The sequence below is a fragment of the Eubalaena glacialis genome, chromosome 7 (assembly GCF_028564815.1).
Source record: "Eubalaena glacialis isolate mEubGla1 chromosome 7, mEubGla1.1.hap2.+ XY, whole genome shotgun sequence".
In the NCBI taxonomy this organism is placed as follows: Eukaryota; Metazoa; Chordata; class Mammalia; order Artiodactyla; family Balaenidae; genus Eubalaena; species Eubalaena glacialis.
In genome coordinates this window covers 108942673-108955953 of record NC_083722.1, presented here as the reverse complement: position 1 = coordinate 108955953, position 13281 = coordinate 108942673, and the positions used below count along the sequence as shown (strand labels likewise).

Below are 13281 nucleotides of genomic sequence, written 5' to 3'. Positions count from 1 at the left end.
GCTCGAACCCGTGTCCCCTGCATTGACAGGTGGATTCTTAACCACTGTGCCACCAGGGAAGCCCAGTACTTCTCTTCTTATTTTGTTGAGTGTTTTTATCATGAAAGAGTGTTGAATTTTGTCAAATGCTTCCTCTGTACATTGAGATGATCATTTGGCTTTTGTCCTCTGTTTTTGGGTGTGTTACATTGTTTGATTCATATGCTGAGCCAACCTTGCATTCCTGGGATAAATCCCGCTTAGTCATAGTGTATGATTCTTTATATGCTTCTGGATTCATTTTGCTAGGGTTTTGTTGCAGATTGTTGCATCTATATTCATAAGGAATATTGATCTGTAGTTTTCTTGTGATGTCTGTCTGGTTTTGCTATCAGGTAATACCGGCCTCATAGAATGAATTGGGAAGTGTTGCTTCCTCCTCCTCCTCTTCTTCTCCTTCTTTTTCCTTTTTTTGTTTTTTTGTTTTTTTGAAGTTTGAAAAGCATTGGTTCATGATATACTTTTATTCAAGGAAAAATAATATCTGCTCACTTCAGGTGCCCAAGTGACCATTGAGAACCTTGAAACTTGACTTTAGTGGGTATTGACCTTGTGTTATTGATGAGCTTTTTCCGATTTTATCACAGTGAGGATGGGAGGTTGCCAGACTCTTTCACAAGTATTAATCCCAGTAGTTTCGAGTGTAATTCTGGTTGTTTGCCATCCTCAACAGTATTGTGAGAGCCTGTCTTCTGGAAACTGTCATCTTAAAGGAGTGCTTTATAGCTGGCTTTAGAGACAGTGAAAAAAATTCAAAGATGATCTCTAAGAAGTTATTTTGGTAGCTTTATTTTATTGATGCTGTGCAGAGCAGACCTGAATATACCTTTCATTTTTTCTTGCATTTTCAACATTAGAAACAGCTATTTTAGCTGTTTCTCAGGATCATTCTGTGGAAATATCTCATTGATTCCTTTGTCATCGAAAACTATACAATTTTATCACTCAAAGCCACAGTGAAAGCAAGAGGCATGGTCCTCAAACCACCACTGGGCATCTTTCTGAGCCCCCTTGTGATCCAGCCCGCTTCTCACCCACAGGTACCACGTACACAGACTTCTCGGCCGGAATCTCCAGGGATGACCAGCCCCTCCCCGCGCATCCAGATAATCTCCACTGATTCTGCGGTAGCCTCACCTCAGCGCATTCAGGTACCTGCACCAGTCCCACTTGGTTCCAGCTACCTGCCTGAGGGCAGACCTACCTTCCCTGAATCGTTTCCGAAAACAAACCTGCCTAAGGGTTTCACTAAGGAGCTGTGCTTCTTAGGCATCAAGTATAGTACAATCTCATTTATTTTTTAAAAGATAAAAGAAGAAAGATTTTACATTTACTAAGCTGACTTACTTTTAATCTAAAAGTCTGAACTGTCACTCCAAACTATTGGAATGAAGTACCATTTATCACTTATGTGCTTCAAAATTGAGAGGTAGTGTGTCTTAGTAGTTAAGAGTATGGACCTCCACTTGAAGTCAAATCCAATGCCCCATTTTATAGCTTTTCTAATGTCTCACTTTTTTCATTTAGAAAATGTACATAATAGTAGTACTTACCTCATAAGGTTATTAGGAAGAATCAGTGAATATTGCTTGTAAAATGCTTGAAACGGTGCTTGGCACATAATAACATTTGGCATGTACTAATTATCTATAATAACTATTATTGCTAGTATTGTTGTTATTGTTAACTAATTGATGATATTCACTTATGAGAAGTTTAGTCTTCCCAGGGCTCTGAACCTGCCTCTTTCCCACTGAACAAAGAGAAGGTACATGTATCGAAATCATGATCAACAAGCAAGAAGAAGGGAAAATTATCGATGACACACATACATTAAAGATTCATAGTTATCTCAAAAGGCTGAATCAAAAGGCCAAACCAAAGCACATGAACAGAAATGAACGGCAGAAAAAACGCTAGTTATGTAACGTAAGTTTGAGAGAATAGCAGGTGGACAGGTATTTGAGTGAATAAGTAAAGGATTGCTTTCATTTACAGTTTCTTTATTTTAAAAATCAGTATAAGTGAGTAGTATGCTGTAATAACTAGATGACTTCCATAGTGTTCACCCATTCTTAAAAGTGATTTTATGGATTATTATAAACTAAGCATAGAAGAGTTCTAATAAGTAAAGTGAAATGAGTTGTTAAAAATTATATTTCCATCATGTCTGTATTACATAATATTTTATCATAAATACCAAAGTTCATATACTTATTTTCTTAACTTCACACCAAGTAGGAAACACATATCTGAGTGTCTGGAAATTCAGAAGTAATTGGTCCAACGTTAATGAGATTTTACTATTCCTCAGAATTAGAAACTTGATACAGCTAAGTTATTTTTTTCTCTTTTGCTTTGTTCTTATTTGCTGATTGTGACTTGAAAATGAGTCCTTTATAGTTTTATGTAGCAGGTGTTAGGATCCTGCCTACATAACTCTCCCAACTCTAACTAACTAGGAACTAACTTTGTACATTTAACCATGGATGTTATATTATGGTTTCACAACCACCTGAGGGCAGATGAGAACATAGAAAGTTCTTCTAGAAAACTCCGTTGGTAGCTAGTTTGTGTTTTAAGAGAGGGTATACAGCCCCCTGTATTGGTATAAGAAGGATCTTTCTGTTTTCCTGAGGGGTATTCACGCATCCCATTCTGTACAGTGGGGCTGTTCCCATGCCCTGGTGCTTGGCCCATGGTTCCACCACTGTCCTGGCTAGAATGCAGTAAGATTCTTGAGCAGCAATCTTGTAGAATAGATCTTTGGTGTTGAGCTTTCAGTTTCTCTAGGGAAGATAACCCATTAGCATGAGTTTTATGTAAAGTTAGTACAGTTGAAAATCTTTTCATTGTGCGCTGTCAATAAAATTAGCCATACCTCGGGACTTCCCTGGCGGTCCAATGGTTAAGACTCCGTGCTTCTACTGCAGCGGACACGAGTTCGATCCTTGGTTGGGGAACTAAGATCCTGCATGCTGTGCTGTGGGGCAAAAAAAAAAAAAAAGGGACCTACCTCGGTGCAACAGAGCTGACTGTTTTTCAAGGTTTGGTTTTTTAAAGGAAGGTTATTGGTCATAGGTTGGTTTCTGGGTTCTTGATGTTGGTGCTGATGGCTTTGATGAAGTTTTCATTTCTAGCCCTGACTTCAGTGATGGATCTCTGATCCCCTGAGGTGTGGGGAAAGAATACATTTTCTGATATTTTAATGAATAACAGTGCTCTGAACCCAAATAGTGGCTTGTGTGATAAGGTTGGGAGGGAAAAATTATTCAATAAGGGTGGCAAGCTATGCAACGTTTAGGAGCTTTGGCTCTGAATGGAACAGATTTTAGGGTCAAATCTTGTTTCCACTCAGCACTGTGACCCTGGGAAACGTTTCTATAACATCTATAATTGTAAAGTGACAGCAGTAATAGTACCTGTTTTATAGGATTGTAAAAGGAGTAAGAGATACTGCCTATAAAGCTGTAGGAAGTAGACGTCAATAAATGTTAGCATCTGTGTTATAATTTTTTAATGTTTTATTTTCATATAAGTTCAAACTTAAGGAAAATAGTACATATAAATCCTGTGTCCCCTTTACATGGATTCGCCGCTTGTTTGCTGTAACATTCTGAGTGTATGTATAATGTGTTTTTTCTGAATCATTTGAGAATAAAGTGGAGACATCATGCCTCTTTGCCCTGGATACTTCAGCATGTATTTTCTCTTACATAATTACAATACAGTTATCAAAATCAGTAAATTTAATATTGAAACATACCATTATCTATTCCATAGTCCATATTCTAAAATTTCATCAGTTTTCCCAATTAAGTCCTTTATGACTATTTTTTCCCATTCCAGGATTTATTTTTGTTGTTTTTAATAATGATAGCAAAAATTAAGGTGTCAGTCAACACAAGCCCAACATATCTAGTTGTGCAGACCAACAGAGGGCTGATCTGATGATGGACTTGTGTTCATCAGTATCATGTCATCGTAATGGCTGCAAAAGGGCTTTGGGGCCAAGTGCGAAGGATGGTGGTCCTCAGAGCAGGGGAGGTAGCCTTGTGACTGGGGTTGAGAGCTGTTGTTTTTTGGGGTACAGAGGTCTAGGGCAGAAACTGTGGGAGGAAGGAGATGGAGATAAGAAAAGCTGTAGGAGAACACCTGCGTGTCTGAAAATAAGGCTTAATCGGAGCCATGCCATCACAAAATCTAGCTTCTCAGTAAACTTCATGGGTTTTCATCATATGTAGTCTTTTTAGGCCAGTGGTTTTCAAACTGTGTTCTTTACTGTTTCCCAGATTACACAAACATTACGTTCAAATTTCATTTTTTAGTCCAGCTTTCAAAGCAATTAAAGTAGATTAAAAGAAAAATACACTTGAACATGTCATATACCAAATTTGACATGCTGGAGGTCACTGGTGCACTCACTTGTAATCCATGTTCATTCTCTCTGGGGCAGATCTTGGCTTAAACCTTCTTTTGCCATCTCCGTGGATTTTAAGGTTTTCCAGAGCTATTCCTCCACACTCCCCATTTCACATTTATGTTTTCAGGAGAGCATAATTATACTCATTGTTTGAAGGAAATGTTTAAATTTGAGCTTATAAAATACATTTATATAATACAGTGCTTTTTTATCTACTTTATTTTTTGAGGTTTCACATGTTACTAGAAAAGACTTCTGCTGTTTATATGTTTTTTAAAAGTTTGAAATCCTTATTACATTCCCCAAGGGACTGCATCTTGGGCTCTTGTAGCATCCTCCTTCCCTAGGTCTCTCTTCCACCCGCTCTTTATTCCTGCACATCCTTCTTGAGCAGCCAGTACCTGTTCTCTGTCCTTTCTCCATCCGCAACCATCTGAATATTTCCTTTCTTGCTCTGATATTCTAGTGGCCCCTCTCAGGTACTCATAGGAGTTGTTTGTTTTTATGTGCTGACTGGGTAGTAGTTGTACACTGTAACGAAGTCACACCATACAGAGTAAAAGACGAGTCTCCCTCCCTTCCTCTTCGTGGAGTCACCCATGTCTCTCCCAAGAAAAGCCACTGTTACCATATTGCATATTCATTCTTTCAGAGATGGGCTCTGCATCTACACCTGCAAGCATACATGTAAAGAATACAGCATATTTTTACACTCAGGTCGACCTTCTGCCCACACTGCTCTGCACTTTACTCTCTTTTGGAGGTATTTCCCTGTGGTGCAAATAGAGCTGCCTCTTTCTCTTTTTTTTTTTTTTTTTTTTTTTTTTAATATATCGTCTCATTTAATGCTCACGACAGCCCTAAGAAGTAGGTGCCATTATTACTATCCTCATTTTTTTTTTTTAACTTTTGTCTTTTACTGGGTCTTTTTTTTTTTTTTTTTAATCAGTCATCAATTTTATACACATCACTTTATACATGTCAATCCCAATCGCCCAATTCAGCACACCACCATCCCCACCCCACCGCAGTTTTCCCCCCTTGGTGTCCATACGTTTGTTCTCTACATCTGTGTCTCAACTTCTGCCCTGCAACCCGGTTCATCTGTACCATTTTTCTAGGTTCCACATACATGCGTTAATATACGATATTTGTTTTTCTCTTTCTGACTTACTTCACTCTGTATGACAGTCTCTAGATCCATCTACGTCTCAACAAATGACTCAATTTCGTTCCTTTTTATGGCTGAGTAATATTCCATTGTATATATGTACCACAACTTCTTTATCCATTCGTCTGTCGATGGGCATTTAGGTTGCTTCCATGACCTGGCTATTGTAAATAGTGCTGCAATGAACATTGGGGTGCATGTGTCTTTTTGAATTACGGTTTTCTCTGGGTATATGCCCAGTAGTGGGATTGCTGGGTCATATGGTAATTCTATTTTTAGTTCTTTAAGGAACCTCCATACTGTTCTCCGTAGTGGCTGTATCAATTTACATTGCCACCAACAGTGCAAGAGGGTTCCCTTTTCTCCACACCCTCTCCAGCATTTGTTGTTTGTAGATTTTCTGATGATGCCCATTCTAACTGGTGTGAGGTGATACCTCATTGTAGTTTTGATTTGCATTTCTCTAATAATTAGTGATGTTGAGCAGCTTTTCATGTGCTTCGTGGCCGTCTGTATGTCTTCTTTGGAGAAATGTCGATTTAGGTCTTCTGCCCATTTTTGGATTGGGGTGTTTGTTTCTTTAATATTGAGCTGAATGAGCTGTTTATATATTTTGGAGATTAATCCTTTGTCCGTTGATTCGTTTGCAAATATTTTCTCCCATTCTGAGGGTTGTCTTTTCGTCTTGTTTATGGTTTCCTTTGCTGTGCAAAAGCTTTGAAGTTTCATTAGGTCCCATTTGTTTATTTTTGTTTTTATTTCCATTACTCTAGGAGGTGGGTCAAAAAGGATCTTGCTGTGATTTATGTCAAAGAGTGTTCTTCCTATGTTTTCCTCTAAGAGTTTTATAGTGTCCGGTCTTACATTTAGGTCTCTAATCCATTTTGAGTTTATTTTCGTGTATGGTGTTAGGGAGTGTTCTAATTTCATTCTTTTACATGTAGCTGTCCAGTTTTCCCAGCACCACTTATTGAAGAGACTGTCTTTTCTCCATTGTATATCTTTGCCTCCTTTGTCTTAGATTTGTTGACCATAGGTGCGTGGGTTTATCTCTGGGCTTTCTATCTTGTTCCATTGATCTATGTTTCTGTTTTTGTGCCAGTACCATATTGTCTTGATTACTGTAGTATAGTCTGAAGTCAGGGAGTCTGATTCCTCCAGCTCCGTATTTTTCCCTCAAGACTGCCTTGGCTATTCGGGGTCTTTTGTGTCTCCGTACAAATTTTAAGATGATTTGTTCTAGTTCCGTAAAAAATGCCATTGGTAATTTGATAGGGATTGCATTGAATCTGTAGATTGCTTTGGGTAGTATAGTCATTTTCACAATGTTGATTCTTCCAACCCAAGAACATGGTATATCTCTCCATCTGTTGGTATCATCTTTAATTTCTTTCATCAGTGTTTTATAGTTTTCTGCATACAGGTCTTTTGTCTCCCTAGGTAGGTTTATTCCTAGGTATTTTATTCTTTTTGTTGCAATGGTAAATGGGAGTGTTTCCATAATTTCTCTTTCAGATTTTTCATCATTACTGTATAGGAATGCAAGAGATTTCTGTGCATTAATTTTGTATCCTGCAACTTTACCAAATTCATTAATTAGCTCTAGCAGTTTTCTGGTGGCAGTTTTAGGATTCTCTATGTATAGTATCATGTCATCTGCAAACAGTGACAGTTTTACTTCTTCTTTTCCAATTTGTATTCCTTTTATTTCTTTTTCTTCTCTGATTGCCGTGGCTAGGACTTCCAGAACTATGTTGAATAATAGTGGTGAGAGTGGACATCCTTGTCTCGTTCTTGATCTTAGAGGAAATGCTTTCAGTTTTTCACCATTGAGAATGATGTTTGCTGTGGGTTTGTCATATATGGCCTTTATTATGTTGAGGTAGGTTCCCTCTATGCCCACTTTCTGGAGAGTTTTTATCATAAATGGGTGTTGAATTTTGTCAAAAGCTTTTTCTGCATCTGTTGAGATGATCATATGGTTTTTATTCTTCAATTTGTTAATATGGTGTATCACATTGATTGATTTGCGTATATTGAAGAATCCTTGCATCCCTGGGATAAATCCCACTTGATCGTGGTGTATGATCCTTTTAATGTGTTGTTGGATTCTGTTTGCTAGTATTTTGTTGAGGATTTTTGCATCTGTATTCATCAGTGATATTGGTCTATAATTTTCTTTTTTTGTAGTGTCTTTGTCTGGTTTTGGTATCAGGGTGATGGTGGCCTCATAGAATGAGTTTGGGAGTGTTCCTTCCTCTGCAATTTTTTGGAAGAGTTTGAGAAGGATAGGTGTTAGCTCTTCTCTAAATGTTTGATAGAATTCACCTGTGAAGCCATCTGGTCCTGGACTTTTGCTTGTTGGAAGATTTTTAATCACAGTTTCAATTTCATTACTTGTGATTGGTCTGTTCATATTTTCTGTTTCTTCCTGGTTCAGTCTTGGAAGGTTATACCTTTCTAAGAATTTGTCCATTTCTTCCAGGTTGTCCATTTTATTGGCATAGAGTTGCTTGTAGTAGTCTCTTAGGATGCTTTGTATTTCTGCAATGTCTGTTGTAACTTCTCCTTTTTCATTTCTGATTTTATTGATTTGAGTCCTCTCCCTCTTTTTCTTGATGCGTCTGGCTAATGGCTTATCAATTTTGTTTATCTTCTCAAAGAACCAGCTTTTAGTTTTATTGACTTTGCTATTGTTTTCTTTGTTTCTATTTCATTTATTTCTACTCTGATCTTTATGATTTCTTTCCTTCTGCTAACTTTGGGTTTTGTTTGTTCTTCTTTCTCTAGTTTCTTTAGGTGTAATGTTAGATTGTTTACTTGAGATTTTTCTTGTTTCTTTAGGTAGGCTTGTATAGCTATAAACTTCCCTCTTAGAACTGCTTTTGCTGCATCCCATAGGTTTTGGGTCGTCGTGTTTTCATTGTCATTTGTCTCTAGGTATTTTTTGATTTCCTCTTTGATTTCTTCAGTGATCTCTTGGTTATTTAGTAATGTATTGTTTAGCCTCCATGTGTTTGTGTTTTTTACGTTTTTTTCCCTGTAATTCATTTCTAATCTCATAACGTTGTGGTCAGAAAAGATGCTTGATATGATTTCAATTTTCTTAAATTTACTGAGGCTTGATTTGTGACCCAAGATGTGATCTATCCTGGAGAATGTTCCGTGCGCACTTGAGAAGAATGTGTAATCTTCTGTTTTTGGATGGAATGTCCTATAAATATCAATTAAATCTATCTGGTCTATTGTGTCATTTAAAGCTTTTGTTTCCTTATTTATTTTCATTTTGGATGATCTGTCCATTGGTGTAAGTGAGGTGTTAAAGTCCGCCACTATTATTGTGTTACTGTCAATTTCCTCTTTTATAGCTGTTAGCAGTTGCCTTATGTATTGAGGTGCTCCTATGTTGGGTGCATATATATTTATAATTGTTATATCTTCTTCTTGGATTGATCCCTTGATCATTATGTAGTGTCCTTCCTTGTCTCTTGTAACATTCTTTATTTTAAAGTCTATTTTATCTGATATGAGTATAGCTACTCCAGCTTTCTTTTGATTTCCATTTGCATGGAATATCTTTTTCCATCCCCTCACTTTCGGTCTGTATGTGTCCCTAGGTCTGAAGTGGGTCTCTTGTAGACAGCATATCTATGGGTCTTGTTTTTGTATCCATTCAGCAAGCCTGTGTCTTTTAGTTGGAGCATTTAATCCATTCACGTTTAAGGTAATTATTGATATGTATGTTCCTGTGACCATTTTCTTAATTGTTTTGGGTTTGTTTTTGTAGGTCCTTTTCTTCTTGTGTTTCCCACTTAGAGAAGTTCCTTTAGCATTTGTTGTAGAGCTAGTTTGGTGGTGCTGAATTCTCTTAGCTTTTGCTTGTCTGTAAAGCTTTTGATTTCTCCATCGAATCTGAATGAGATCCTTGCCGGGTAGAGTAATCTTGGTTGTAGGTTCTTCCCTTTCATCACTTTAAGTATATCATGCCACTCCCTTCTGGCTTGTAGAGTTTCTGCTGAGAAATCAGCTGTTAACCTTATGGGAGTTCCCTTGTATGTTATTTGTCGTTTTTCCCTTGCTACTTTCAATCATTTTTCTTTGTCTTTAATTTTTGCCACTTTGATTACTATGTGTCTCGGCATGTTTCTCCTTGGGTTTATCCTGTATGGGACTCGCTGCGCTTCCTGGACTTGGGTGGCTATTTCCTTTCCCATGTTAGGGAAGTTTTCGACTATAATCTCTTCAAATATTTTCTCTGGTCCTTTCTCTCTCTCTTCTCCTTCTGGGACCCCTATAATGCGAATGTTGTTGCGTTTAATGTTGTCCCAGAGGTCTCTTAGGCTGTCTTCATTTCTTTTCATTCTTTTTTCTTTAGTCTGTTCCGCAGCAGTGAATTCCACCATTCTGTCTTCCAGGTCACTTATCCGTTCTTCTGCCTCAGTTATTCTGCTATTGATTCCTTCTAGTGTAGTTTTCATTTCAGTTATTGTATTGGTCATCTCTGTTTGTTTGTTCTTTAATTCTTCTAGGTCTTTGTTAATCATTTCTTGCATCTTCTCAATCTTTGCCTCCATTCTTATTCCGAGGTCCTGGATCATCTTCACTATCATTATTCTGAATTCTTTTTCTGGAAGGTTGCCTATCTCCACTTCATTTAGTTGTTTTTCTGGGTTTTTTTCTTGTTCCTTCATCTGGTATATAGCCCTCTGCCTTTTCATCTTGTCTATCTTTCTGTGAATGTGGTTTTTGTTCCACCGGCTGCAGGATTGTAGTTTTTCTTGCTTCTGCTGTCTGCCCTCTGGTGGTTGAGGCTATCTAAGAGGCTTGATGGGAGGCTCTGGTGGTGGGTAGAGCTGACTGTTGCTGTGTCGGACAGAGCTCCGTAAAACTTTAATGCACTTGACTGTTGATGGGTGGGACTGGGTTCCCTCCCTGTTGGTTGTTTTGCCTGAGGCAACCCAACACTGGAGCCTACCCGGGCTCTTTGGTGGGGCTAATGGCAGACTCTGGGAGGGCTCACGCCAAGGAGTACTTCCCAGAACCTCCGCTGCCAGTGTCCTTGTCCCCACGGTGAAACAGAGCCAGCCCCCGCCTCTGCAGGAGACCCTCCAACACTAACAGGTAGGTCTGGTTCAGTCTCCCCCGGGGTTACTGCTCCTTCCCCCCAGTCCCGATGTGCACACTATTCCGTGTGCGCCCTTCAAGAGTGGGGTCTCTGTTTCCCCCAGTCCTGCCGAAGTCCTGCAGTCAATTCCCACTAGGCTTCAAAGTCTGATTCTCTATGAATTCCTCCTCCCGTTGCCGTACCCGCAGGTTGGGAAGCCTGACGTGGGGCTCAGAACCTTCACGCCAGTGGGTGGACTTCTGTGGTATAAGTGTTCACCAGTCTGTGAGTCTCCCACCCAGCAGTTATGGGATTTGATTTTACTCTGATTGCGCCCCTCCTACCGTCTCACTGTGGCTTCTCCTCTGTCCTTGGACGTGGGGTATCCTCCGTGGTGAAGTCCAGTGTCTTCCTGTCGACGATTGTCCAGCAGCCAGTTGTGATTCTGGTGTTCTCGCAAGAGGGAGTGAGAGCACGTCCTTCTACTCCGCCATCTTGGTTAATCTCCGCCTCTTTCTCTTGAGTGGCGGTTTGATATCCCATGTTTTGGATGCTGCAATAAATAACCTTTTACCTGCTTAATTTAGGACATGTGAGAGTATTTCTGTAGGATCAATTCCTCAAAGTAGGATTGCTGGAAGAGTGTGTCATGTGTAGTTTGTTTTTTTTTTTAAGAAGGAATGTTATCTTTTATTTATTTAGTTAGTTTTGGCTGCGTTGGGTCTTTGTTGCTGCACGGGCCCCCTCTAGCCGCAGCGAGCAGGGGCCATTCCTCACCGCGGTGTGCGGGCCTCTCATCGCTGTGGCCTCTTGTTGCAGAGCATGGGCTCTAGGCGCGCCAGCTCAGTAGTTGTGGCTCACAGGCTCTAGAGCGCAGGCTCAGTAGTTGTGACGCACGGGCTCAGCTGCTCCGCGGCATGTGGGATCTTCCCAGAACAGGGATCGAACCCATGTCCCCTGCATTGGCAGGTGGTCTCGGAACCACTGCGCCACCAGGGAAGTCCCTTATGTGTAGTTTTGACAGCAGTTGCCAGACTGCCTTCCAAAGAGGTTCCACCAACTTATACTCCCACCAGCCTGGTATGAGAGTGCCCGTTTCCTTACACAGCTATATATTTTGATATATATGTGTGTGTTTGATACATATATTTGTGGCCCAGAATGTGGTCTGTCTTAGTGAATGTTCCATGCAGGCTTGAGAAGAATGTATATTCTGCTGTTGCTAGATGGATTATTTTATAAATGTCAGTTACATCAAGGGGGTTGATAGTGCTCCTCAGGTGAACTACATCCTTATTGATTTTCTGCCTGCTTGATCTATCAGTTGCTGACAGAGGAGTGATGATAACTCAAACTATAATGGTTGATTACTCTATTTCTTTTCGGCAGTCCTATCAGTTTTGTTTTTTTAAATTTTATTTATTTATTTATGGCTGGGTCTTCTTTGCTGAGCACGGGCTTTCTCTAGTTGCAGCGAGCGGGGGCTACTCTTCGTTGCGGTGCGCAGGCTTCTCATTGTGGCTTCTCCTGTTGTGGAACATGGGCTGTAGGTGCACAGGCTTCAGTAGTTGTGGTGCGCAGGCCCAGTAGTTGTGGCACACGGGCTTAGTTGCTCTGTGGCATGTGGGATCTTCCTGAACCAGGGCTCGAACCTGTGTCCCCTGCATTGGCAGGCAGATTCTTAACCACTGCGCCACTAGGGAAGCCCCTTAAAGGTCTTTTGGCCATTCAGTTGGAAGTGATGATGTGCTGGGACTCGTGTCCAGCCTGTGGCTCTCTGGTCTTGCACTCACTGGGCCCTCAGCCTGCAACCCACTCTGTCACAGCTCTGCACGGCTTCCTCTCCTGCCTCATTTGGGTCTTTGTCCACCGTCACTCCCTCAGAGAGGTCTTTCCTCTTGAAGCTGCCTCCCTGCCTCCTTCCCCATGTCGTGTTCTGTCCATTACCCTGCTTTTTGGTTTCCTCCGTGGCACTTGGGCGCTGACTGAACTCTTCATGGCAGGGTGCACAGTCTGTCTTTCCTCTAGCAGGCGAGCTCCCCGCCGTGTTCACACTTCCATCTCTAGTACCGAGAATAGGGCTGGTCACCTAGTGGGTGCCCAGTAAACACGTGTTAAGTAATTGACTCTTTCCTTGCTTGTGTCATTTTCTTTTGAACCTACCAGCATCGTTGGATTTTCCATATTGGACTGTTGGCAAAGCTGTAGGACTCTGTGTGAGTTTGCTGTCTGAACCTTGGGATGCCACGTCCCAAAGCAGTTCTATCAAGAGGTGGCGCAGATTCCAGACATGTTGTCCATAAATGTGCTGTAGGGAGCTGGGGTCCAGCCAGAGACACAGTACGTCTCCCCTGCCCAAGGCCCAGCGCACGCACCCCAAGAGTCCTGTCTGCAGTGAGGGCCTGCTGGGGTCCTCAGGGAAAAGGTGGCCCCATGCTCCAAGTTGGGCACTTGGCCTGGAAGAGAGACAGGAACGGGCTAGAACAGCTTCAAAGAACTTCACGAGCAGGAATAAGAGAAGTCGCTCTTACGTAGCAGCTATCT

At 40.7% G+C, this 13281-nt stretch overlaps 1 protein-coding gene across 3 annotated transcripts in view; it reads left to right on the top strand.

The window, feature by feature from the left end:
- Window positions 1-13281, top strand: part of NR2C2 (nuclear receptor subfamily 2 group C member 2) — an 82154-nt gene that overhangs the window by 48450 nt on the left and 20423 nt on the right. For all 3 annotated transcript variants that reach the window (XM_061197316.1, XM_061197315.1, XM_061197314.1), the window contains one exon: window positions 1080-1190. In XM_061197316.1, coding sequence (XP_061053299.1) covers window positions 1119-1190 — 72 coding nt within the window. In that variant the 5' untranslated portion in view covers window positions 1080-1118. The remainder of the gene's footprint in view (window positions 1-1079; window positions 1191-13281) is intronic.